General features: G+C 35.0%; 2 protein-coding genes across 4 annotated transcripts in view; one reads left to right on the top strand and one right to left on the bottom strand.

Annotated features, from left to right (window-relative positions):
* LOC132741791 (zinc finger ZZ-type and EF-hand domain-containing protein 1-like) overlaps window positions 1-25,522 on the top strand; it is a 100,055-nt gene that overhangs the window by 46,882 nt on the left and 27,651 nt on the right. Inside the window, 14 exon segments of the mRNA XM_060730062.1 lie at window positions 187-443; window positions 862-1,034; window positions 1,379-1,511; window positions 1,513-1,654; window positions 2,356-2,489; window positions 2,749-2,953; window positions 4,698-4,847; window positions 5,227-5,300; window positions 5,835-5,903; window positions 6,152-6,228; window positions 10,113-10,221; window positions 10,511-10,692; window positions 11,004-11,070; window positions 13,019-13,240. Of these exon segments, the coding sequence (XP_060586045.1) occupies window positions 187-443; window positions 862-1,034; window positions 1,379-1,511; window positions 1,513-1,654; window positions 2,356-2,489; window positions 2,749-2,953; window positions 4,698-4,847; window positions 5,227-5,300; window positions 5,835-5,903; window positions 6,152-6,228; window positions 10,113-10,221; window positions 10,511-10,692; window positions 11,004-11,070; window positions 13,019-13,240 (1,994 nt within the window).
* Window positions 15,300-25,183, bottom strand: LOC132741792 (uncharacterized). Of its 3 annotated transcripts, XM_060730063.1 has the most exons (7): window positions 23,566-23,702; window positions 23,289-23,405; window positions 17,334-17,499; window positions 17,090-17,206; window positions 16,819-16,921; window positions 16,100-16,255; window positions 15,300-15,674 (listed from the first exon to the last, which is right to left on the bottom strand). In XM_060730063.1, the coding sequence occupies exons 2-7, from the start codon at window positions 23,346-23,348 to the stop codon at window positions 15,371-15,373; spliced, it is 906 nt and encodes a 301-aa protein (XP_060586046.1). In that variant the 5' UTR covers window positions 23,349-23,405; window positions 23,566-23,702; the 3' UTR covers window positions 15,300-15,370. The 3 variants fall into 3 exon arrangements, 1 of the variants encoding a protein (XP_060586046.1); XR_009627334.1 differs by lacking the exons at window positions 15,300-15,674; window positions 16,100-16,255; window positions 16,819-16,921; window positions 17,090-17,206 and adding an exon at window positions 25,007-25,183 and having other exon boundaries at window positions 17,362-17,499; window positions 23,566-24,537; XR_009627333.1 differs by lacking the exons at window positions 15,300-15,674; window positions 16,100-16,255; window positions 16,819-16,921; window positions 17,090-17,206 and having other exon boundaries at window positions 17,362-17,499; window positions 23,566-25,183.

Consider the following 25,522-nt stretch of genomic DNA (forward strand, 5'->3'; position numbering starts at 1 on the left):
GGGCAATATTAACCAAAAAAGTTGGCCAACAAAGCTTTCTTGTTTTATAAATAGCTAAAATATATTTTCAGCACTTTTTCAGACTTACCCATATTTTTGTTAAGTGATGCAGTAGAAACAAATATAAATTTTTCATTATTTTTAAACTGTGAATAGAGTAGAAACATAAATTCTCTTGTATTTCAGATGCCATCCTGGTAGCCCAGCGAGCGACTGAAGCCTGCAAGCTTCTACAGACCAAAGATGAGGAATACTTGAAGGTGCTCGTACCTAAGATAGAGACATCGTTCCTCGGCTCCGTCGTTAGACAGATGGTCTTGTTGATGACCTATCTATGTCCGAGCCTCAGTTCCACCTCGAGGGTCAGTCTGCTGAAGAAATTACAGCCTTTAAACCAGGAGCTGATGAAACTGGCTGCCCTGATACCAGATGTCTTTCCTACTGTAAGTGTTATAAATCATTAGATAAGTGGCCTTAATGACTTTTCGTAACTGTCTAACAATACCTTGTATAATTGACTGTTAAATAAAATCGTGAAATTCCTGTAACTAATTTGAAAATACATGTGTGACATCAGGATAAATTGGTTATGGAAAGATTTAAGTAGATTTTATTTATTCATTTAAGTACATATAATTTAAATGCCTGAGTTTCTATAAGAAAAAGAAATTACTTGATAATATTTATTATGTAATTCAATAATTTATATTTCTTCTATACATATTCTGATATTGGGATGTTATACATGTATAGGGCCTTGTGTCACATACATGTAAACTAGCTTTTCCTCTGTATTCAAGTAAAAATACAATTGTAGATATCTAGATATTATATGTAGACATAATATGTACTATTATACAGATAAGTAGCTCACACTGGCAAAGTGCTCACTCTGAGGATATTGTATTGAGAACATGGGAGGTTGAATCTGCCCACAACTATGAGAATAATGTCCACTATACACAAGTTTTTAGTTGTCCTGGAGCTACCAAGTTTATTGTAGAGTTTGATGCCAGATGTGAAACAGAGAGAAGGTTTGTTGCTTTCAACTGTTTGACTGTTTCCATAAAAAAAATGAAATTAACCCAAAAAAAAAAGCTTTAAACATGTAGAAAAGTTTGGAATGACCAAAAACTGTAGTATTGAAAAATTGATAAACTCAGACGAAAGCCAAAACATTCTGAAGCTAGATGGTACTATGAAAATAGATAAATTCATATCTTCTTTAAACTACTTTTAGCTTTTTAAATCTTTTTATGTATAAAGATGTGTGTAACACAGTTCTTAATCATACACTACAAGTGACCACATTTAAATATCTGGTTCAAATTCAAAAGTAATTGCCTCTAAAAACAATTATATTTTGTTTGTTTTGCAGATATGATTACCTGGTGTTCACAGATGCCCGAGGTCAGCAAATGAGATTTGACCAAAAAGTGGGATCACAGAAATGGCCAAAACAGATCCAATTTATGGGGCCACATATACATTTCTTGTTTCACTCAGATAGCCAGTAACACTGAATGGGGTTACAAGTTCAAGGTCACTGCAAGAGGAAGTCCTGATATGCCCCTCTCCTGGCCATTTGACCTTCAACTTGGACTCACTAAACTTGTAGGAAAGTTATGTGGAGCTACACTCAATGCTAATCCAGGTGAATTTTAAAATTTAGTATAGCAATAAAATTCTTTATTTTACTAAATAATCTAAATGAAAGTTTACACCACTGTATGTTCCACTTAAACAATGTTTTGCACAAAATGTAGGTGATGCAATAGCTCAGTTGGTTAGACCACTGACTGTCACTCCCGAGGTCCCAGGTTTGATCCTGGGTAACACCCTTGGGATTTTTCAGAGACACTTTCAGTGTTTCCCACCTACCTAGAGGTGTACTGGTAAGAATTCCAGGAAATCCTCGCATGTATCAATGCTGTACACTGGGCATGTAAAAAAACCAAGGGGTCTATTCAATAAGAGCTAAAAACTGGTTCCCGGATTCCCTTGTATCTCATAGCAGTCTCTGAAGTCTAGAGTCATGTCTACGTTACCACGAGAGGTTTGCCATTAATGGAAGATCAATAGATAGAACATTATTGAGCCGCGTCACGACAAAACCAACATAGTGTGTTTGCGACCAGCATGGATCCAGACCAGCCTGCGCATCTGTGCAGTCTGATCAGGATCCATGCTGTTCGCTTACAAACCCTTTTACAAGTACAGAAACTGATAGCGAACAGCATGGATTCTGATCAGACTGCGCGAATGGGCAGGCTGGTCTGGATCCATGCTGGTCGCAAACGCACTATGTTGTTGGTTTTATCGTGACGCGGCTCATTTGTATTTTCTGTGTTACAGTTTTACCACGAGATCAGTTGATGGAGCTAGAGGAAGCAGCAGAGCAGGATATATTACGAAGTGAACTGTGGACTACATTGTTTAGAGGTGGTTATATGATAGGAAAACTACAGAGGTCGCTATCTGGCAGATATGTAAGTTAACCCTGACCACGTACAAAAATGACACATAAAAATTCTCTTCGTATATTGGTTTTGATAAAGTATATATAGGGGTGGGGGGGGGGGGGGAATCTGGACTTTCATTTTATTATGAAACATCAGGAAAAAATTGAGTGATCAAAGTTTGTTATATAGAAGTTTTATTGTATATATCTTTATGTTATGTCTTTGATATGGCATTATTATACATTATGTGACATGCTATATAAACAGAATTGTAAATGTTACCTAGGAATCTGAAGATACTACAGTGGTACTAACTTTTCTCTGGAGTATGATAAATGGGGAAGAGAGATCGGTTCAGTTCTTACAGAAATGTAGAGAAGGTAGTAAGATGTTACCTATGGGTGGTGAAAGTGTAACAGCAGCTGTTATAGCAGTATTCTGTGCTCTAGTCTGGCATACACAACAACTGAGAGAGGATCTCGAAAAATATGGTAAGATATTTTTTATCACTTTTGTAAATGTCAATTGAGGGTTGTTTTTTCCAACATACAGAATGATTTTCTGTAAAGACTGGAATAATTTATGTCAATAGAGTTGGGTTTATTTTCCAGCTTAAGGAATGATTTTCTGTAAAGATTGGAAAAGTTTATGTCAATAGTGTTTTGTTTTTTTCAGTCTATGCGAAAGACTTCTGAGTTTTACTGGACAGTAGGTCCTGTAAACTGAAAATTTTTACTGGACCAAACATGATTTTACTGGACCGAAAAAAACCTGATTGGTATAGCATTTTGAGTCACTTGATAAGTGTCAGCAGTCAAAAAATTTGTGTACAAAAAGAAAATTATATTATCAACGAAGTGAAGTTATCTTTTTTCACCACAATCAAAATGTAAACATAAATATTGTTATGGATATTGCTATTTAAACTTTAATTCCATACAGACTATATACTAGCAAAATGAGAGGGTAAGTTTCAGCAAAAGTCTGGCATATGTAAACAGACTTATATATATCGGTAATTTAGTGAAGTTGACAGATTAATTGTTCAATGATTTTGGTACCTTCACAGTACATTTTAATTTTGTCAACATCTAGGACGAGCTTACATATCCCTAATTCGCTGCTAAACACCAGTTGAGCACACGTGTAATTTAGCATTTCTCTAAGTCTGTGGATTAAAAGACGTAAATTTTTCCAATTTATACACTGACACTTCCATCTGTGTAAACAAACTAATAGCGGGTGACCTTTCACATCTGGGCCGCTTATGTACGCAGCCGCTTATTGACTTTTAATTGTACTAGTTGTCGGATATTTTTATCTTACGTTGTTACATTAAAGTTTGCATTATGAGAATGCATAACAGTTGACAAGCATTGCACCAGCTTATATTGTGTAATGACAACATTTTGATATCTTTTGAATGTAGGTAAATGATCGGCCTTTGCAAAATGTTGAATGTAAGGTTTTTATAAAACCTTAATTTTTTACCGGACCGTCGGGCCGTCTATACATATATTTTTATCGGACCTTCTGATTTTTTACCGGTCAGGGCCGACGGTCCGACGGTCTTTCGGAATGACTGTTTTTTCCCAACTTAAGGATTGTTTTATCGGTAGAGAGGGAAAAGATTTATTATTAGTTTTGTTTTTAAGTTAGGGAGTGGATTATTTTCAATAAAATTAAAAAAAAAAAAAATAAATTATTCCTATCCTTTTTGTTTTGCTGTATCTAAGTGCATGCTGTTTTATTGCTTTGATTTTAATACTTTGGGTTTTTAAATCTCTCAGGAAACTTTTTATTCTTTCATGTGAGAAAACTAACGAAGGTGGGTGGTTCTACTCAGTTGCCTCCATTTGCCTAAGGTCTGAAGGTTGTAAGTGTTACATAAACACTATCTGTTGTTTGAATAATTCTGATGTAACACTTAATTATTTTTTTTTAACAGTTTAAGATTTAAACTATCTGTTTTATTTAAAAACAAAAAACAAAAAAAACTTGACTGTTTGAACAGTTTTAATTTGAAAGATTTTTAATCTAATTAACTGTAAAACTGTTATTTATAAGAACAATTCTAATGTTAAACTTTCTGTTGCAAGGGACTGTTTACCACTTACCGTCACCTTTTGGTCTGTTAAGATAAGTTTGTCCTTATTCCATATCCAAATGGTATAATAATCATCTTTTGATTCTGTTGTATACACAATGATACAAGTTTTTGTTGAATGATTACAGTGAACAATGTAAGGGAAGGTAGTGTATCAGACGGTCTATGTCAGGCATACACAGCAGCTGAGACATTACGGCCATTACTGGTACAACAACGTCAGAAAATTGCTGCTGAAAATAATGACAATATAGTGATTAAAGATGAAGATGATCCCAGTAAGTCACTTCTGTCCTAGATATACACCACATCTTACACCGGCTGTTGTGCAGACTGGAATATCTAACTTTGGGGTAACTGCTTCCGCTAAATAGTTACCTGAGAGGTGGATATTCCCATCTATGATGGCAAGCAGTGTTTGATTCTTTTTCAAAGATATTACATGCTATTCATTTTCGGAAAGAATTTACAATAACTGATATTTTCATTTTAGCACTTTTTTCTTATACATGTAGTGACATATGAAATAACAATTTTATTCATAACCACAAAGTGAAATATTCATAAGAACATCAGGGGTGTAAGACATGTTTTTCTAGCTCCAGTGTAAACAGTATACTTCATGGTAATAAAACTATGTATTCTTTTTATTTCCAGCAACAATATGTAAGCAGAAGGCCCTTTATTTGTTGAAGTTTGCTGGACTTACCAAAACTCAGCTGAAACAAGAGGTAATTTCTTTAATCCTAATTCATCTGAAAGCCTTTACTGATTTATTTTAGCTTGACTATTTATTGACCATTATGTTATATAATAGAGCGATCCCCTTAACTCAGCCAAGTGTCTTTAGAATGTTAACACATTTTTTTTGTGATGTTTTTATTATCATCCCTGTTTTTGCTGTCCCCTTGGGGTATTACTTTAAAGTTTGGAAAATCATTTTAAGCTCACCAGCGAGTGCACTGTTAAAATCCATGATAAAACTAAAACATAGTTGCTGTTGCCATACATTTCACATTAACATATAGAACACTTATAAAACTAATATTGACATACCCATATGATGCCAGTTTAGCCTTTTGTCGTGAAATTTTGTACAATATTTTATGAGGAGTCTTCCTTCAACATTAAAAGTAAGAATGTCACCATTGGACGTATTTTATGCCAGTGACATAGCCACTAATCTAACTAGAGTGGGAAGTTAACAAGAAATATTCTGTTTTGAAGGATAAGATATGATGTTCATTGCAATTTCTTTATTTTAGCTAACAAAAATGAAACTGTCGAAGCAGATGAAGAAACATTCAAGACGTGGTGAGAAGTTTGGTAATAAGGTATGTATGAAACAATGTGACTGTAGTGAAATGTAAATACTTGACATACAGTTTGAATATAGTCTTTACAAATTTGTTAATGTAGGCTTGCCGAGATGTATGCTTTTGGAAAATCTTATGAAATTTCACGTTTAGCATTTAAAAGAAAGAACGAATTAAATAAGAAGATTACTATGGTCACAGATAGTCTATAGCTTTAACTATAGCCTTAAATTTTACTATAAAATTCTGTATTTTGTATGTTTCAGTTTGACTTGTCAGAGAAGTTTCCTTCATTTAGACTGGTTTTAGAGTTTGTTCAAGATCAAGCTTGGAGTACAGAAAAGTATGTCATCATCTCTTAGTTAATTAAACAATAATGTCATGTCTCAAAAATTCAATGATAGTAAATCTGGTTGACATATAATTTCATGCCTATAAAATACTATATCATGAATGACAGATAATTGAACATGGTTTGATTTTAGAACTATTTACTTTAGATATTTAAGGATATAAGAAAGCTTAAACTCTATTCTGATGTTATGTATATTTATAGAGTACACAACATGTTATTTTAATGTATATTTATAGAGTACACATTTTATTTTAATGTATATTTATAGAGTACACATTTTATTTTAATGTATATTTGTAGAGTACACAACAAGTTATTTTAATGTATATTTGTAGAGCACATGTGCTATTTTAATGAATATTTGTAAAGTACACAACATGTTATTTTAATGTATATTTATAAAGTTCACAACATGTTATTTTAATGTATATTTATAAAGTACACAACATGTTATTTTAATGTATATTTCTAGAGTACACAACATTTTATTTTAATGTATATTTGTAAAGTACACAACATGTTATTTTAATGTATATTTATAAAGTACACAACATGTTATTTTAATGTATATTTGTAGAGTACACAACATGTTATTTTAATGTATATTTGTAGAGTACACAACATGTTATTTTAATGTATATTTATAAAGTACACAACATGTTATTTTAATGTATATTTATAGAGTACACAACATGTTATTTTAATGTATATTTGTAGAGTACGCATGTTATTTTAATGTATATTTGTAGAGTACATATGTTATTTTAATGTATATTTATAGAGTACACAACATGTTATTTTAATGTATATTTATAGAGTACACATTTTATTTTAATGTATATTTGTAAAGTACACAACATGTTATTTTAATGTATATTTATAAAGTACATATGTTATTTTAATGTATATCTGTAAAGTACACAACTTGTAAGCAAAAACGGTTTCCGATCAATAACTTAAGAACCCTTAGGCCTAGGAACTTCAAACTTGGTATGGTGATTGGTCATGATCAGTAGATGACCCCAATTGATTTTCGGGTCAAGGGGTCAAAGGTCAAGGTCACATTGACCTTGTAAGCAAAAACGGTTTCCGATCAATAACTAAAGAACCCTTAGGCCTAGGAACTTCAAACTTGGTATGGTGATTGGTCATGATCAGTAGATGACCCCTATTGATTTTTGGGTCAAGGGGTCAAAAGTCAAGGTCACATTGACCTTGTTAGCAAAAACGGTTTCCGATCAATAACTAAAGAACCCTTAGGCCTAGGAACTTCAAACTTGGTATGGTGATTGGTCATGATCAGTAGATGACGCCTATTGATTTTGGGGTCAAGGGGTCAAAGGTCAAGGTCACATTGACCTTGTAAGCAAAAACGGTTTCCGATCAATAACTAAAGAACCCTTAGGCCTAGGAACTTCAAACTTGGTATGGTGATTGGTCATGATCAGTAGATGACCCCTATTGATTTTGGGGTCAAGGGGTCAAAGGTCAAGGTCACATTGACCTTGATAGCAAAAACGGTTTCCGATCAATAACAGGGCTGCCGATTATCCGCGGAAATCCGCGGATTTCGTGAGCTCCTGGGTCATTTTTGAGATCGATGTAAATTTGACAAAGACAATAAATTCATTCGTCATATTTTATACAGTACCCAAAAACCGGCACGCTTCGGCTTTTATCGTTACGCTAGCCGCCTATGGTACGTCTGTAAGCGCTTTTCTCATTGGTCATATCGAGTCTTTTCCGGTATTCTATTTTAGAATAACCAATCAAATTACAGTTTACATTGTCGCTCTTGTCTGTTGTCAAAATGCGTCAAAATGTCGGATATTTGTCAAATTTAGAGTCCAGGAAATTGATTTTAGGGCATACCAAATCATCAGAATCCAGGAGCTTCCGGGGGCTTCGCCCCCTGGTCCCCCACCAGGGCTCTGCCCTGGACCTGCAAAGGGGGCTTGCGCAGCCCCCTTGACCCCCGGCGTATTTTCCGCTGATTTTGCAATTTGCTGTTGGCAGCCCTGCAATAACTAAAGAACCCTTAGGCCTAGGAACTTCAAACTTGGTATGGTGATTGGTCATGATCAGTAGATGACCCCTATTGATTTTGGGGTCAAGGGGTCAAAGGTCAAGGTCACATTGACCTTGTAAGCAAAAACCGTTTCAGATCAATAACTAAAGAACCCTTAGGCCTAGGAACTTCAAACTTGGTATGGTGATTGGTCATGATCAGTAGATGACCCCTATTGATTTTGGGGTCAAGGGGTCAAAGGTCAAGGTCACATTGACCTTGTAGGTAAAAACGATTTCCGATCAATAACTTAAGAACCCTTAGGCCTAGGAACTTCAAACTTGGTATGGTGATTGGTCATGACCAGCAGATGGCCTATTGATTTTGGGGTCAAGGGGTCAAAGGTCAAGGTCACATTGACCCTGTAGGTAAAAACGGTTTCCGATCAATTAACTAAAAACGCTTAGGTCTAGGAACTTCAAACTTTGTATGATGATTGGTCATGACCAGCAGATGACCCCTATTGAGTTTTGGGTCAAGGGTTCAAAGGTCAAGGTCACATTGACCTTGTAAGTAAAAACAGTTTCTGATCAATAACTAAAGAACGCTTAGGTCTAGGAACTTCAAACTTGGTATGGTGATTGGTCATGACCAGCAGATGACCCCTATTGATTTTTGGTCAAGGGGTCAAAGGTCAAGGTCACATTGACCTTGTAGGTAAAAACGGTTTGCGATCAATAAGTAGAGAACCCTTAGGCCTAGGAACTTCAAACTTGGTATGATGATTGGTCATGACCAGCAGATGACTCCTATTGATTTTGGGGTCAAGGGGTCAAAGGTCAAGGTCACACTGACCTTGTAGGTAAAAACGGTTTCCAATCAATAACTAAAGAACGCTTAGGCCTAGAAACTTCATACTTGGTATGATGATTGGTCATTGCCAGCAGATGACCTATTGATTTTGGGGTCAAGGGGTCAACAACTTGGCTGTCATTAATGAGGCCTACATGATTCATAAAATTTATGCATATATTATTTGGTAAGATTTGTAATAACCTAAATTGCTGCACACAACCTATAGGGTCACAATAATTATTACCTTGTAGTCATGACCAGTAGATACTAGATAACCCTTATTAATTGTTTGTTCACTGGGTCAGAAGTCAAGCATAATAACCTGATCACATGACTAATTGGCTTCCAACAGGGGGCATACATGTTTTACAAACATATCTTGTTTTAATGTATATTTATAGAGTACACAACATGTTATTTTAATGTATATTTATAAATTACACAACATGTTATTTTAATGTATACTTGTAGAGTACGCATGTTATTTTAATGTATATTTATAAAGTACACAACATGTTATTTTAATGTATATTTGTAGAGTACACATGTTATTTTAATGTTATATTTATAAGAGTACACATGTTATTTTAATGTATATTTATAAAGTACACAACATGTTATTTTAATGTATATTTATAAAGTACACAACATGTTATTTTAATGTATATTTATAAAGTACACAACATGTTATTTTAATGTATATTTATAAAGTACACAACATGTTATTTTAATGTATACTTGTAGAGTACACAACATGTTATTTTAATGTATATTTGTAGAGTACACAACAAGTTATTTTAATGTATATTTGTAGAGTACATATGTTATTTTAATGTATATTTATAGAGTACACATTTTATTTTAATGTATATTTGTAGAGTACACAACAAGTTATTTTAATGTATATTTGTAGAGTACATATGTTATTTTAATGTATATATGTAAAGTACATATGTTATTTTAATGTATATTTGTAGAGTACACATTTTATTTTAATGTATACTTGTAGAGTACACAACATGTTACAAGAAAGAACACAACATGGTCAAGCTGTAGCTGATGTTTATATGATCAGTACAGAACTTATACAAATGTTATCCGAGGACAAACCTTTCCAGGTATACATCTTTTATTCTGTATATATTCTGATTTAAATAGATTTTTGAGAAAATGAAGGATTTGATAATCAATTCTAGGCAAGCATTTCTTGCCAATTCTTAAGCCATTTTTTTGTAAAAATAAGTGTGTTAATTTCATGTTATATTTATATTTCATTGTCAAATTTAAAGAAAAAAAAAAAATTTGTATGATTTTGTATTTTTTTGTATTACATGAACCAGGATAGTTGCCAAGATTTCACTGTGAGGGAATTTTTTTATCTTTTTAAAATTTGTTTTTATGTTTCAGATTCTCATTGTATTGTTTCTACAAGAGATGTTAAGTTATCAGGTTGGGTTTGCTCGACACTATGCGGAAGGTTTAGATGGGTGTGGCCTCGAACAGGAAGCTAAAGTTAGACACTCCTTTTATACACTCATACGCAGACTCACTGATGCCTTCCATAAATACAGGAGACATGATCTAGATCCGTAAGCTATAGTTATTAACAAGATTCACCAAAGTGAAACCGTATTTTTAAAAAAATTGACCGAAAAATGAAATGATAAAAAGATGTACATCTAGTTGTGTTTATCATAAATTATTAGTTAAAAATATGTTTGGTATTTCATATGATCTAGTATAAATGGTTATAAGCTTTATATAAATTGTGCCCCTCTTTTCAGATTCATAGACATTCTTTCAGCGTATGATGGTAGGATTTTTATCAAGGCGCAGAAAACCCCATTTAGACAAACTTTGTATTACCAAGTTTTCTGTTATTATTGTATTATATTTTCAGGAAATTACATGCAGCCTATGACTATATACAGGGAGCTTTGTTACATTTACTGGACATTCACTGGCAGGTAGGTTACAGGAAGTGTATTGTATTGTCCAGTGATTGTCATTATCTATCAGATAACACTCATCTTTGTGTCTCATTTAGCTAGATGTTATTGCCCTATGTCATTCATGTAAAAATCATTGTAAGAATTTGGTGTTCTTTTCTTTGGTGCACCATACATCATCTACTGAATCACTGGGTCAATATCATCAAAACTTCATAAGAATGCTTCTTTTTCTGAAGTGAACCTTTTTCAAAGTTTTTGGAAAAATCCATTAAAAACACTTGTTTCCTTGGCTTCTCTGAGAATTGGATGTTTAATGAATGTTTTATTAAAAGCTACTTAGCACATTTTTATATATTTTAACTCAGACTTAAAATTCTTTGGGCCTTCTTGATCATGTGATAAATTCTTTGGGCCTTCTTGATTATGTGATAAATTCTTTGGGCCTTCTTGATTATGTGATAAATTCTTTGGGCCTTCTTGATCATGTGATAAATTCTTTGGGCCTTCTTGATCATGTGATAAATTCTTTGGGCCTTCTTGATCATGTGATAAATTCTTTGGGCCTTCTTGATCATGTGATAAATTCTTCGGGCCTTCTTGATCATGTGATAAATTCTTTGGGCCTTCTTGATTATGTGATAAATTCTTTGGGCCTTCTTGATTATGTGATAAATTCTTTGGGCCTTCTTGATTATGTGATAAATTCTTTGGGCCTTCTTGATTATGTGATAAATTCTTTGGGCCTTCTTGATTATGTGATAAATTCTTTGGGCCTTCTTGATCATGTGATAAATTCTTTGGGCCTTCTTGATTATGTGATAAATTCTTTGGGCCTTCTTGATTATGTGATAAATTCTTTGGGCCTTCTTGATTATGTGATAAATTCTTTGGGCCTTCTTGATTATGTGATAAGGTGGCTGACTTATAGAGAATAACATGCTACTGTCTTTTGATATCAATTTTATCAGGCGAGGCTGATATGGGCTAGAAAGGTATCATGTATTACATAATAACTGTCAAAATAACAAAATTATCTACTTTTAAATAGCGAATTTCTTTAAAAAGGAGGATTTTTGTTCAAAGAAATAATTCTTGAAAGCAAATTCCTCAGCCCCTGAAACATAGAATTTTCAGTAAATGGCCGCCATTTTCTCTTTCGACTCGGATAAAAGATGCAAAAGAATGTAGGCCTAATACGATAAAATTCTTACCTTTAATTTAAACATTGATCCAAAAATCCACTTAGAATCACATAAACTAAACTTTACTGCAATATGTGTCTTGAATTGTCAAATTCAAAAGTTCATCATAGAAAAGTCAAATCGGCAATCAAACACAAGCTACTGTACACAAACATGCGTCTTATTTTTTAAACAAAACAATTTGTTCACTTATTAAATAATAATCAGGCGAAATTAAGTAAACAGTTACAAGTTCTCAAAGAAAATCGTCCAGCCTGTTTGTTATGATTACATGTATAGTATGACGTGAACATCGATGATGTCATTTGCAATATAAATTATGACGTCACTTCATTTAGTTGGTGCTATTAAAACTATTCGCTATCTAATTTATTCGTAATTGAAGTCTAAAAAATTAATAAATAAATATCGCATCTTGATTCAAGACTTGTAAGGGTATGATATTACATGTACATTGTAGAATTCACATGCTGATGAAAATAAGAATATAAGCAATTGAAAAAAGTCCGTTAAAATGGGCGGGGCTTATTTTTGATATCAGATTACTGACCTGATATCAAAAATAATTATCAGGCAAGTGTTATCGGGCAGTTACCATAGCAGTTGCATGATAAATTGCAAGTTTGGCTCATTCACCTTGCTAACCACTGCGTTGTTTTCATATTGCAAAAATGTAGCCCATTATTCAAGCATTTTAAAGTTATCAACATGAAAGTTGCAAAGAATTGAAATACTTGCTTATCTTGACAACATATTTTCAGCCATATGATCTGAACTTCATTTCTGATGTGAAGTTGCCAGCACTATTTTCTATGGTTGCCAAGGAAACAGTCAAGATGCGAGATTGTCGTATGGAGAAGCTAGATGAGGTGGAGGAACTGAAGGAGTACACACAACATATGAAATGGTTTGATGAGTGTAGCAGTGGCTCGTTTGTTGACTGGTATAAAAACAAGGAAGATTTAGCTGATGATGAGAAAAAGGTAGATAACTTTGCCCTATTTTATTTGCATGAGGCCTGTAGTCAAGTGGTTGAGGTCGTTGACTTCAAACCACTTGCCCTTCATGGCTGTGGGTTAAAATCCCCACAGGGATTTTGGATACTTTCATGTGAGGAAACTATCTAGTATCTAGCTAGCTTACAGAATATTGGTGGTTCTACTCAGGTGCCCCTTCATACCTGCAAGGACACTTGAGGTCTCCCTCCATTAGTAAAGCTGGAAAGTCGCAACAAAAATTCAAATTACGTTCGTTGAGGGGACCACTGTGGATGACTTGTTATGGTGTGTACTGCAAATCAGTTGCCTATCTTAGCTGCTGGTTTGTACTGAACAAATGTACTTTATAATACAGTCAAAGGTGTATTAAGCGACCGGGCAAGGGAAACACCCAAAACGGTCGCTTAATGAAACGGTCTCTTAAGACAGTCAGCGTGATATAAAAGTCAAAATTTATAAATGACATCTTTTTTATTCGGTGGGATTGTTTTTCAACTTCATTTTTATATAAATGTTGAAAAAAGTACGCTCCGATAATCTAAATGGATGCAAATGTAAAAAATAACTTTCTGATATTTATTGACAAAACAGTTTCAAGATCCATTACGTACATGTTTGACATTTTTTCCAGAATTTTTTAACTACTCCGTTGTTTTTCCTTGTCTCCAACACGAAAACCCTATTAGTGAAGACGTTTTCTGTTGTGCATTTTTTTTTTCATTTGAAATAAACAAACTACATCTATTTGTTACGATGAATTTAATGGCCGATCAAGTTCAAGGTCAATTCAATGCAGTCTAAATGTCAACAAGCGAAGCGTATACACCATCTCAGTATGGGCGGAGCGTTGCATTGTTTATCCGATATTATTGGATAATACACGTCACGCGTATACTTAACTTCATTTGCATACGCTAAAACGGTATGGGAAATAGAGTTTTTCACACGTTTATTGTTGTGTTTTGATTGTTGACACTTGTGACTTAACGAGGTGGCGTTCTCTAAAAACACAATTACTTGACAGGTAAAAGTGGTCGTTTAATGAAAAGATTGATGTCAATTAGGTGACTAATTAGCGGTCGCTGGTCGCGTTGAGCAAAAGTCGCTTAATACATTAAAGATATAGAGAGAAAATGATCGGGGGGAATTTAAAGTGGTCGTTTAAGACAAAAGTCGCTTAATACACGTGGTCGCATGGGCAAGTTAGACTGTATGTTATTTTAGAAATTACATTGTTCCAACTAAAAAGGGCTCGAGCTTGTCTTGTATAGTTTATTCAGAGACATGTTGTCAAAACTGTAAATTTGCAAATAACTATAAAGATGCTGATTTATAATATTTAAGGTGATTTATTTATGTAGACTAGAATGGAGGCATATAGTGATTGAACAGTCTGTTTTCTTAAGCAACAAGATTAGGTTTAAGGGTGATGTAATGGCAAAGATTTACTACAGATTATTAGTTAGAACAACAGGATGTATCATGGGAACACACCCTGATCAAAGGTCAAGGTCACACTTATATCTCATTGATTGGTGCTTGTCCGGAGCAAAACTTCTACATGCATGGAGGGATTTCAAATCAATATAACTTGGTACACATGTTCATGAGTGCGAGGCCCTAGTGCCAGGCGCTAATTTCAGGTAGCTAAGGTCAAGGTCACATTTAGAGGTCAAATTTCAGTTTTGAAGATGTGTATAGGGACTATTTAGTCATCATTTATTGATTGATTGTAACACAAATGGCCGCCGCCACGAGAAAAGGGGCACTCGGGCAATTTTTGACGATTTTTATTTTTTATTATAATCTTGTAGAAATTTTATTCGTCTGTGTAAATCTTTTTATTTTATGTCGATATTCGAATTTTTAAGTAAGATACAGCGATTTAACTAAACACACCTTAACTAAAAATTTGCGACATCATCATCAAATTTGCGTGACGTCAAACGTAATTCCAACGAGTCTTAGTAATAAATAGTGACAACGGGCTACAGTTAAAGAGAAAAATGTGTGTTTTAAACAAACACTATTTTGTTTTTTATAATGCACGCTGAAACAAAACAATCAACTGTTCCTTTTTCAGTTCAGATTAACTTAATTTTAATATCACAACGTTCATTCCTCAGCAAGTCGAGGACAAGTCTCATCTTGGTACGCAGGACGCACGTATTTCCTAACGTGCCGGTAAAGGTATTCTCGTCGTTGACGACTTAAACCAGCTGGCTGGATAGAATCAGGAAATGATCCTTCTGGCAGAACAATGTTTCTCCTCATCAATGGAACGCGGATTTCGTCACTATTTGACCTTTCTTTGACAAATATCGCAGTTTTGTCTCCGGCTGTAAATCTGAAGCTGTGGTACTTTTGAATTCCTTTCAGCTGCAGAAAATATCTCATCAGATACGATTTCCAGTCATACCTATTATAGAAAATAAACGACTAAAATGATTCATTAAGAAATAAAATATGTAGCGCGACTCAGCACTACAATAATCATTTAGCTTAATACGTCCAGCCTGATCATTAAGCCTACTCAAATTGAAGATTATATGCGACATTGTTAAAAGTAAAACCAAATAAGAAATTCAACGTTCAAATATCAGTATTTAATGCAAAACTGTGCTCTATTTTATCTTTTCAATATTTTACCAAATTTCTATTACTTTAAACGAATACTTTAATATCGTGAATAGCAGGAATCATCATTACGTCAGTAAATCTTATCGATGTATTATATGGACTTAATTAAAGTGCGTAACTTACAAATACACCGATTCTCTGTTAGGAGACAGATTTAAGAATAGAGTTGATAAATTTTTTGTCAATATAAAAAGGACAATTTACCAAGTCCATGATTGATTGCCATTTGCATTTCGGTACAGGACAGCGAAGTTGTCTTTCGCCGATTTCTCCACGATGTCCGCAAACTGGCTCAAACTCTCACAATCCGATCTTTTAAATAACTTCTTAATCCGCCCGAACCCTCCATCAACAAGACATCTAAAATAAATGTACAGTATATAATTTTATATTTTCTCCGTATAATAAAATAAGTAAAATAGGAGTTATTCTCTACTTTTGTATTCATTTCTCCGTATAATGGCAATACATATGTAGTTGTTTAGTGAACATTGTGAAAATTTGTTTTTACTTTTTTTATAAAATGCACCAAGTTAGCCAGTTTCAAGCAAAAATCAATTTCTTGCTTGAAAATTCATGTACGTGGCATAGGATCGTACACTTCATTACATATGCAAATACTTTACTTTTGATATAATCATTATCATCTTCAATACGAAAAATAATAGTTTCAAGTTTGTATCTCAATACTTGAGAACATGTATTTTAACTAAATATCGACTCTGTTTTTCATGTGCATCAATTAAAGTATTCATACTTGTCCTTTATTCGAAGGAATTGAATTGTTCATATTTTGATAAAACTAATCCTTTATGAGCGTGAATAAATGTTTTTAATAAGATATCATCTCATGAATTTTTCTGCAATGGAATGAAGGGACGCTTTACCATTAATTTAATTAAGTAAAAAAACATGAAACTTACTTTGTATGTCCAGGGATAGCCATAAGTAATGTTATATTTTCATGCAATCCCATATTTATTCTCCAACTCAGGTATGCCAGCGTGAATCTATTTTTGTTTTGAGCTGTAAATAGAAATATAAAAAAGCTTTTTTTTAAGATCAGGTTTTAAATCAAGTCTTTGTTAATACTACTATTACACTGATTTAGAAAGAGGAATATTCGCGGTGTTATTACAAAAAAATGATACAAAGCTCATACGGTATAAAACGATACTTTACTCAATAACATACCTCCACAATTATCAGCATGTAGATATAGACCTTTTTCTCCAAATCCATAGTTAGAGAGACTGTGGTGAAGCATACTAATCACTGAGTTTGGACCGTGAGTTCCGCCACCATCTAAACCTGTGCAGTATATATGAAAATATTGTTTTAACAGGTAAGATAGAAATTGCGTACAAAATAATTGTTAAAAGAAATACATACAAAATACTGTATAATGAATTTATAATGCATAAAGTAATGCAAATACCTATTGACTGATCCTCGTCTATCAAGTAGTTAAACTGTTCTCCTGTAGAATCTACCCGTATTCCGAACATGTTTATTTTTCTACCGGTCACAAAATATATTGGACCCATTTGCCGGCTATGATGTGGTATTGTAACGCACTGGCTGTAGTCAAACGTAAAGTGCACCTAAAACAACAAAAATTTGTAGTGCTATTTGTATTACATAATGTACTCGTATGATGTATTTTCAGTCATCATTTTACAAATTTAAATAATTATACAGAATCGTCATGTGTTGCTGAATAATAAAGTCATGGTTCAAATTTCAATGAAAAAAAAATGAAATTCGTACATGAAAAAACTAATAAACTAATCCTGGATTAGATGAATGTGCTATCAAACATAACGATTTTATTTATCAAATTTAATTATACCCCCGCACAACAAAGTTGTAAGGGGGGTATACTGGAATCAGCTTGTCCGTCCGGCCGTCCGTCCGGCTGTCCGTCGGTTTTTTCTTGTCCGCCCAATAACTTAAGATTCCTTTGACCCTTAGTCTTCATATTTGGCATGGAGGTTAGTCATGATTAGTAGATGACCCCTATTGATTTTGAGGTCACTAGGTAAAAGGTCAAATTCACAGGGGCCTTGACTTCAAAAAGCTTGTCCGCCCAATAACTTAAGATTCCTTTGACCTACAGTCGTCATATTTGGCATGGAGGTTAGTCATGATTAGTAGATGACCCCTATTGATTTTGAGGTCACTAGGTCAAAGGTCAAGGTCACAGGGGCCTTGACTTCAAAAAGCTTGTCCGCCCAATAACTTAAGATTTCTTTGACCTACAGTCGTCATATTTGGCATGGAGGTTAGTCATGATTAGTAGATGACCTCTATTGATTTTGAAGTCACCAGGTCAAAGGTCAAGTTCACAGGGGCCTTGACTTCAAAAAGCTTGTCCGCCCTATAAATTAAGATTCCTTTGACCCACAGTCTTCATATTTGGCATGGAGGTTAGTCATGATTAGTAGATGACCCCTATTGATTTTGAGGTCACCAGGTCAAAGGTCAAGGTCACAGGGACTTTGACTTCAAAAAGTTTGTCTGCCCAATAACTTTAGATTCCTTTGACCCACAGTCTTCATATTTGGCATGGATGTTGATCATGACTATAAGGTGACCCCTATTGATTTTGAGGTCACTGGGTCAAAGGTCAAGGTCAAGGTCACAGGGACCTTGACAAAAAAAAGCTTTTCTTCTCAATTGCTAAAGAATGTCCTGTCCGCAATGTATTGATTTTGACATTTTCACATTTGAAGCATGTAGAATACATAACTTAGCAATGCACTGGCTTAGTAACCTCAGATTTGGCAGGGAGGTTGTCCTTGAGCTCTAAATGGCCACTGTTGATACTGACAAAGTGGTATGCGGGGGTATTCACGCCATGATAGTGGCAGTTCTAGTTTTATCAGCATTTATTTTGTTACCAGAAAAAGAGAAAACAACAACATGGTACATTTATAAAATGTTTACTATTTAGAAAATAAATTCAAGTTTGTATTTATGTTTTGGGAAATTATGGCCACTCGAGAAAAACCAACGTGGATAACCAACGTGGTTTTAGTTTGGGAAAAAACGTATGCCGACCGGAAGGAGGCCAAAACGAAAATGTTAGTCATATTAATTGACCAACAGATTGCCAAACATTAACCGAATACTAGTCACTTATGTTTACCAGTGTCTTATTGATATACCAATACAAACTAATTGACAAAGACCGACACCTTCCATTATCGTACGGATAACCATATAATAATATCGGGTACCGGCAAAGCCACAGAGCCAAAATAATAATACATCAACACGGACCAGCTGACAACCACTGATACCTTCCATTATCCTACCGATAACCGTAAAATAATGAAAACTACCAGAAGCATCACGGAGCCTGAAGTACGAATACCGATTACAAACACACAGATATTACCAAAGCACTAGAGCAATATCTGGTTACCTGACACAAAACACTTGTGTCACATATTATACCGACACATACACTGTGTCACACTTTATACCGACACATACACTGTGTCATACTTTATCCGACACATACACTGTGTCACACTTAATACCGACACATACACTGACCTACTTTACCAGACACAAACAATTTAGAAGTTTAAACGCCAAAGATATAAATTTATAATATTAACGCTGATTAAATACACGGTAATAGTTAAGACCGTAGACAAGATTGTTAACCAGACGGCCGCCTCCCGATCGACATAATTTTTTTCCCGCCACAGTAAATTTTGACAAAAAAATTTATCCTCCAAAAAAATAGCGATGAACACTTAATTTAATAAATTTTCAACAATTGCATCTTTCAAATAGTCTAAATAAAACTCCAAGCCTACAATGTTTAAATGGATACCATCAGGGCGGAAGAAACAGGCGTCATTAATCTCAGTGGTAATAATCGCCCCCTTCCCAGACTCCATGACAATTCTTCGACCTAATCTATTTAAACGCTTTCTCTTTAAGTTTAAGGGCTTGTTTTCATTTTCCGGCCAAGTTCGTGGGAGGATATCCATCCACACAAGAAGGGTGTCAGGAAAGGCATCACGTAAATAGTCGATTTCCTGTTTTATGAGATTTCTTATGTCGGGTGTTTTAAACGATTGCAAGTCGTTTCCCCCCAAGTTAATAATTACCATTTTAGGTGGCTGAGAAAATAGAACCTGCAATTCAATGTGACGCCTCAATCCCGACCAACCAAGGCCTCTTTTTCCCCACCATGCAATGGACACACCGTCGATCTTTAAATTGCTCTTGAAAGTGTCAGATGCGTGAACCCCGGCCCAATACGGCAACGAATCGCCTAACACCCAGACATCTGAATAAAATAGAATCAGGTTGAAACTTAACGTACATACAGCTTAAAAGAGTTAGAGGACCATCGACCTAATTTCATAATGGCATCTGATGGATAACCAGCGATAGCCAGATCAGTCGCCCGACCAATCCTAAAACTGTGTGTCCGGAAATGGCCGGCTCGATAACGGGTCTTATCAATAGCTAGCGATAGGACACGAGAAAATTGTGACCTCAAAATTGGTGCTCCGTTTTTATGACAAAACAGAATTGAAAAACCTTTTGATCGGATCTTTAAATATTCTAGTATCTCAGAGACAGGACATAATCCATTCATATTCCTAGGCAGCTTGATGATAGCTGGATTACCATATTGGCTTGTTTTATAATGGCGAAGACAGATAACGATATACTGTTCATTCTCTTCAAAGTGTACATCGTTAAGCAAAATTGCATGGCCAAGATGACAAATACTTGAAGCTGTAAGTTCACTGACACGAAAAAGGCCAAAATAAGCAAGCGTGAACAGTGCTCGAAATAATGTGGTTTCATAATTATCATAACAAACGGAGTGTAAATTAAGGCATATTTCCTCTAATACATGTATTGTAAGAGGTGCCCGTAAATCTTGCGTAGGTCTACTTCTGCGACAGCCCTCTAATAATTTGTTAACCATAAAGACTTGATTAAAACTCTTAAAACCGAGGATTTTATGAACGTAGTTAATTCCTGCCAAATATGTAGTGATTGATTTAGGGGATAACCCCTTCTCAAAGCAAAATGATAAATATAAAATCATATGATCGACCGGAATTGGCCAATCAGAAGTTAAATTATATTCGTGCCTAAATTTTTCGAATGACCTTATGGCATTATTATATACGATCATCGAGTTTGGAGCTACTGCTGAACTAAGCAACTGTCTAGCTCTTCCCTGAAGACGCTCCATAGAAAATGTGGTACTAGACTGGGCTCGGGGTCTGCTTCCGGGGCGAGTGATCGGAATCGGGATAGCTGTAAACGAGACAAAGAGTCACAAATAGCGTTTTGATGACCAGGCACGTGAATTGACCTTATCCAGATATTTAGTTTAAGGCAACGTAGTGTTATTAAACGTACCAGTCTCATTACTCTACAAGACTTTGAAGACAATTTATTTAATATATGAACAACTGCTATATTATCACAGTGTAAAAACATTAATACTTCGGTCGGTCCCTCTGTTTTCTCTTCCGCGAGTGGACATAGTAGTTTTAAAAATTTGAAATGCTTTTGAACAAGATTCAAAAGTAATATCGGAGCCTAGAAAATCATCTAAATAATGTATTAATCCTCCTGTTTTAAATTTACGGAGAGCACTAAACTCAAGGAAACGCGAAAATCTTTCAAAAGTTATGCAGCTTATTGATGCGCCGAAAGGCAAAGCTTTATCAAAATAAAAGTTATTATTAAAGCAGAAACCAAGTAATTCAAAGTCGGACGGTTTAATAGGGATCAATCTGTAAGCACTACGAATATCCGCTTTAAATAGTTTACAATTCTGACCCAAATTCTGGATAAGTTTAACCGCTTCATCAAAACTAGTGTACTGTACCGTGCATAGGTTAGGATCAATGTAATCATTTATTGATTCACCAGGGGGATATGATAAATGGTGAATGAGCCTATATTCACCCGGTGTCTTTTTTGGGACAAGCCCAATAGGGGAGACGATTAGTTTTGGCAATGGCCGATGTACAAACGGACCAGCTACCCTACCCAATTCAATTTCTTTATTAATTTTTGATTGTATAAGTTCGGGGTTTAAAACTGTCGAGCGCAAATTTTTGGCATTTCGTGGTGCACGTGGACCGTTATATTGAATGGGAAAACCGTGCAAAAATCCTTGTAATAAAAATACACCTTCGGTTTTGTCATAATATCTTAAATATCGTCTTAAAACCCTAACATTAATTGGTGATGGAGCTAATCTATATATATCCTGATTATGAGATATTGTATTTCCACGAATGTTTGACACATTAATTTTTTCTTTGCTGATTGAATGATCCTTTAGGTCTACGAAAGGATTTATTATTAAAGTTAGACTGTGTATTCGAAGACTGTGTATTCGACTGTGGACCGGACCACGTGCATTTGATTTCCGGATGAGGACCGTGACATTTTGAGCACGTGTGTGAGAACTTACAATCCGGCCACGTGCATGAACCTGAATTGAAAGGGTTACATGTATATCTCCTCACGTTTGAGGGGTTTTTGTTAACAGGCTTCAATTGCATACAGCGCCACCACAGATCGTTATTTATCTTTGACCAGGGGGCTGGTGTTATAGCTTGCCGGAGACGAAATTGCTCGTCGTATTCTCGCCAGCAATACGACCCTTGTCTTGCAGCGGCCTCTCTAATGTTATACATATAGTGTATTAGCTCATAGCTTTTGTCAGCGTGATTTGACAAATACACAGACGCATATATCAAAAATGCATTAGTCCATTTTTCAATGTCGAAAAGTGTCTTCTGCTAGGGAGTCACCGTCCTCCTCTGCCTGCCTTTTCCGACCCCTGGTCTGTACATTATTAGGCTGGTTTGCAGTATTTACTGGCCTTGAAGCCCTAACTGGTCTTCCTCTACCACGTGGCATTCCAAACAACGAGATTTCCGATGTAAAATCCGAAGAGTTAATTTGAAGTGTACTCGGACAGCGAGTTGTAAATTGAGAGACCGATGCACGAGTTTCACGTGCTTATATAGTTGTTGAGAGTGATATTGGTTCCGTTTACTACCTAACTAATATATACACAGAAATGGAACCAGTGATTTGTAAACAAAAATCTCGTTCGAACGAGATTGAAATAATTTCTTGAAAAAATAAAGGAAATTATTTTAAGGGAAAAATAATTTATATTATTTCCTTCTTTATTCTCTTTCATCACTTCATCTATCATTCATACTGTAGCAATTTGATAGTTCATTTGTGGTATTTGATTATATTTTATCATGACATAAGCTACAAATAAAGTATACATACAATAGATTAGTGATTTATTTTAAAAAGTAAGATTCATAATAAGAAGCGGTCGAATGTAACTATTATAGCAACGTACTTTGTTTAAATCTGCGGATACTGGAGTTACTGGTCTGTCATGTCGTCTGTGAGTTGACATTTCTTATCTTGCCTGGACAACTGCTGTCTGATATACTTCTCGTTCAGCCTTTGCATCCTGTAAATATAGTACATAAACATTAATCAAATTTTGTGACGTATGTTTTAAATTTTTTTCTTTCAACATCAAGAAACATCCATTATAAAAGCAACGGATGTTGTCATTTATTATGAAGTTCATCGTTTAGCAACTTAAAAAAATAAATCAATTAATTTACCTGCACGTGTTCACGGAGATGATTTGCTGCATCTAATTTTGCGTCCTCTGTCACAGCATCTACAACCTTGTGGCGTAAAAGTTCACACTTATGACAAACATCATCTTTTGGAGTCATTATTCTTATGTGCGGCACAACATTACTCCATACGTTCTTAAACGATGACAATCCAATCTTTCTAACCTGAGACTCTATACAGGCTTGAGAATATAATGTGTGCAGACTACATTTTGTGAGATTAGATGGCAGCAATATAGGAGCTTCTCCGTCATGTCCTCTCGGAGCTGCAGGCATGGGTAAACCATGTATGTCGGCATACCATATCAACCAGTCAACACAAAACCTGATCTCATTGTATCCAAGAGCATGATGCGGTCTTCGTCCGGTGTTGCCATGGGTACGTGGTACTGCCCCATTCATACTAAAATGGTCAACGATGTTCCTCAACGATTTCTTTCCTATATCGTTTATATATAAAAACACGTCCTTGCACACCTTTTTTCCCTGAAACACGTACCTAAATCTTGTCCTTTTTCTACGTTTACCTTTCAAAGTTTCATCAGCACTTACTTGTTGAAGGCTTCCCATAATGAACATTTCCTTCTCACCCCTGTCCATTTCTCTAAGTGACAATATATGGTTATTAATTGTGTCTTCTTCAAAGCTATCCATGCAGTTAGATTTGCATTTACACAGTTTTAAATTCTCACAGTTAGATGTATCGTTATCATTGGTGTTATTGTCGTCAAGCTCTGACCCTGATTGTTCAGAATTACAAGAGTGTGTGTTGCTCATATAGTCATGGACTCTTGACGAAATACTATTTTCTACATTTTCTAACGCATTTTCTAAATCTTCTTCTTCTTCTTCACTGTCCCACTCCTGACTAAGATTTTCGATCGCCTCATGATCATCGCTTTGTGACATAATTTCTGAAGCAACGCCAAATTCCTGAAACAACCCATCCAGCTCCTGAAAATAAAAAAAAAAATATAAGCAATAAAAAAAAAAATACTTCCCGGCCGAGGATTGAACCCTGACCGCGAGCATGCTACGCAAGGAGCTTAACCCCACGGCCACCACATCAACATTCAAAACATGGTGTAAATTTTCTAGTGTATCTTGAACTCACCCAAAAAAATCGATAACAAGGGAGACTACCTAGTTGCTTAGCAGTATGACAACAAACAACTGTCAATAACATAATTTTCAAAGATCGATCAATAAAGGCTTCTAGGAGCATAAAAAAATAACTGAAGTTTATATCCGTACAAATCAATTGATTTGTTTGTTTTAAATACATTGATTTTTGTTTTAAATACAATCTTTTATGATGTTAAAAAAAAATTCTCTGCGCACGGCAGACGAGTGGTTTAAAAGCAAGTTTTCTTCATAATATCAATTTATTTGTAACAATAACTGCATGTAATATATATATTACCTCAAATTCATCCATTTCTGATGGTAAAATACCCTCTAGGTATAAAAATCACGACTTAAATCACCATTTAGCAACCTGTTGTAATGTTTACGGAAATAACGAAGCGGTCGTACTATTCCCGGACTTTTTCACGGTGCGTCAAAATTGCCCGAGTGCCCCTTTTCTCATGGCGGCGGTCAAATGGTAACTATCATGTGACTTCAAGTGTGACACATGTAATTCAGGTTAATATTTGCAAGGTCAAGGTTACTAGAGATGATATATTGTCCAGAGTCTCCTACATACATGTAGAAATTTTATGTTACTTTATAGAATTGTTCACCTCCATGAGATGTAGTGCCCTGCACATGAATCTGGTCTCTAGTCAAAGGTCAAGGTCACACTTAGTTCTCTTTGAAAAACACTTGTCCGGAGCGAAACATCTACGTGCATTGAGGGATTTTGATATCACTTTGCACAATTTTCATCATTATAAGGCTGAGTGTCACAAATGAAATTAAGGTCCCTGCAACTAAG

This window comes from Ruditapes philippinarum, unplaced genomic scaffold (assembly GCF_026571515.1).
Source record: "Ruditapes philippinarum isolate M1 unplaced genomic scaffold, ASM2657151v2 ctg4767_1_1_1_1, whole genome shotgun sequence".
NCBI lineage: Eukaryota > Metazoa > Mollusca > Bivalvia > Venerida > Veneridae > Ruditapes > Ruditapes philippinarum.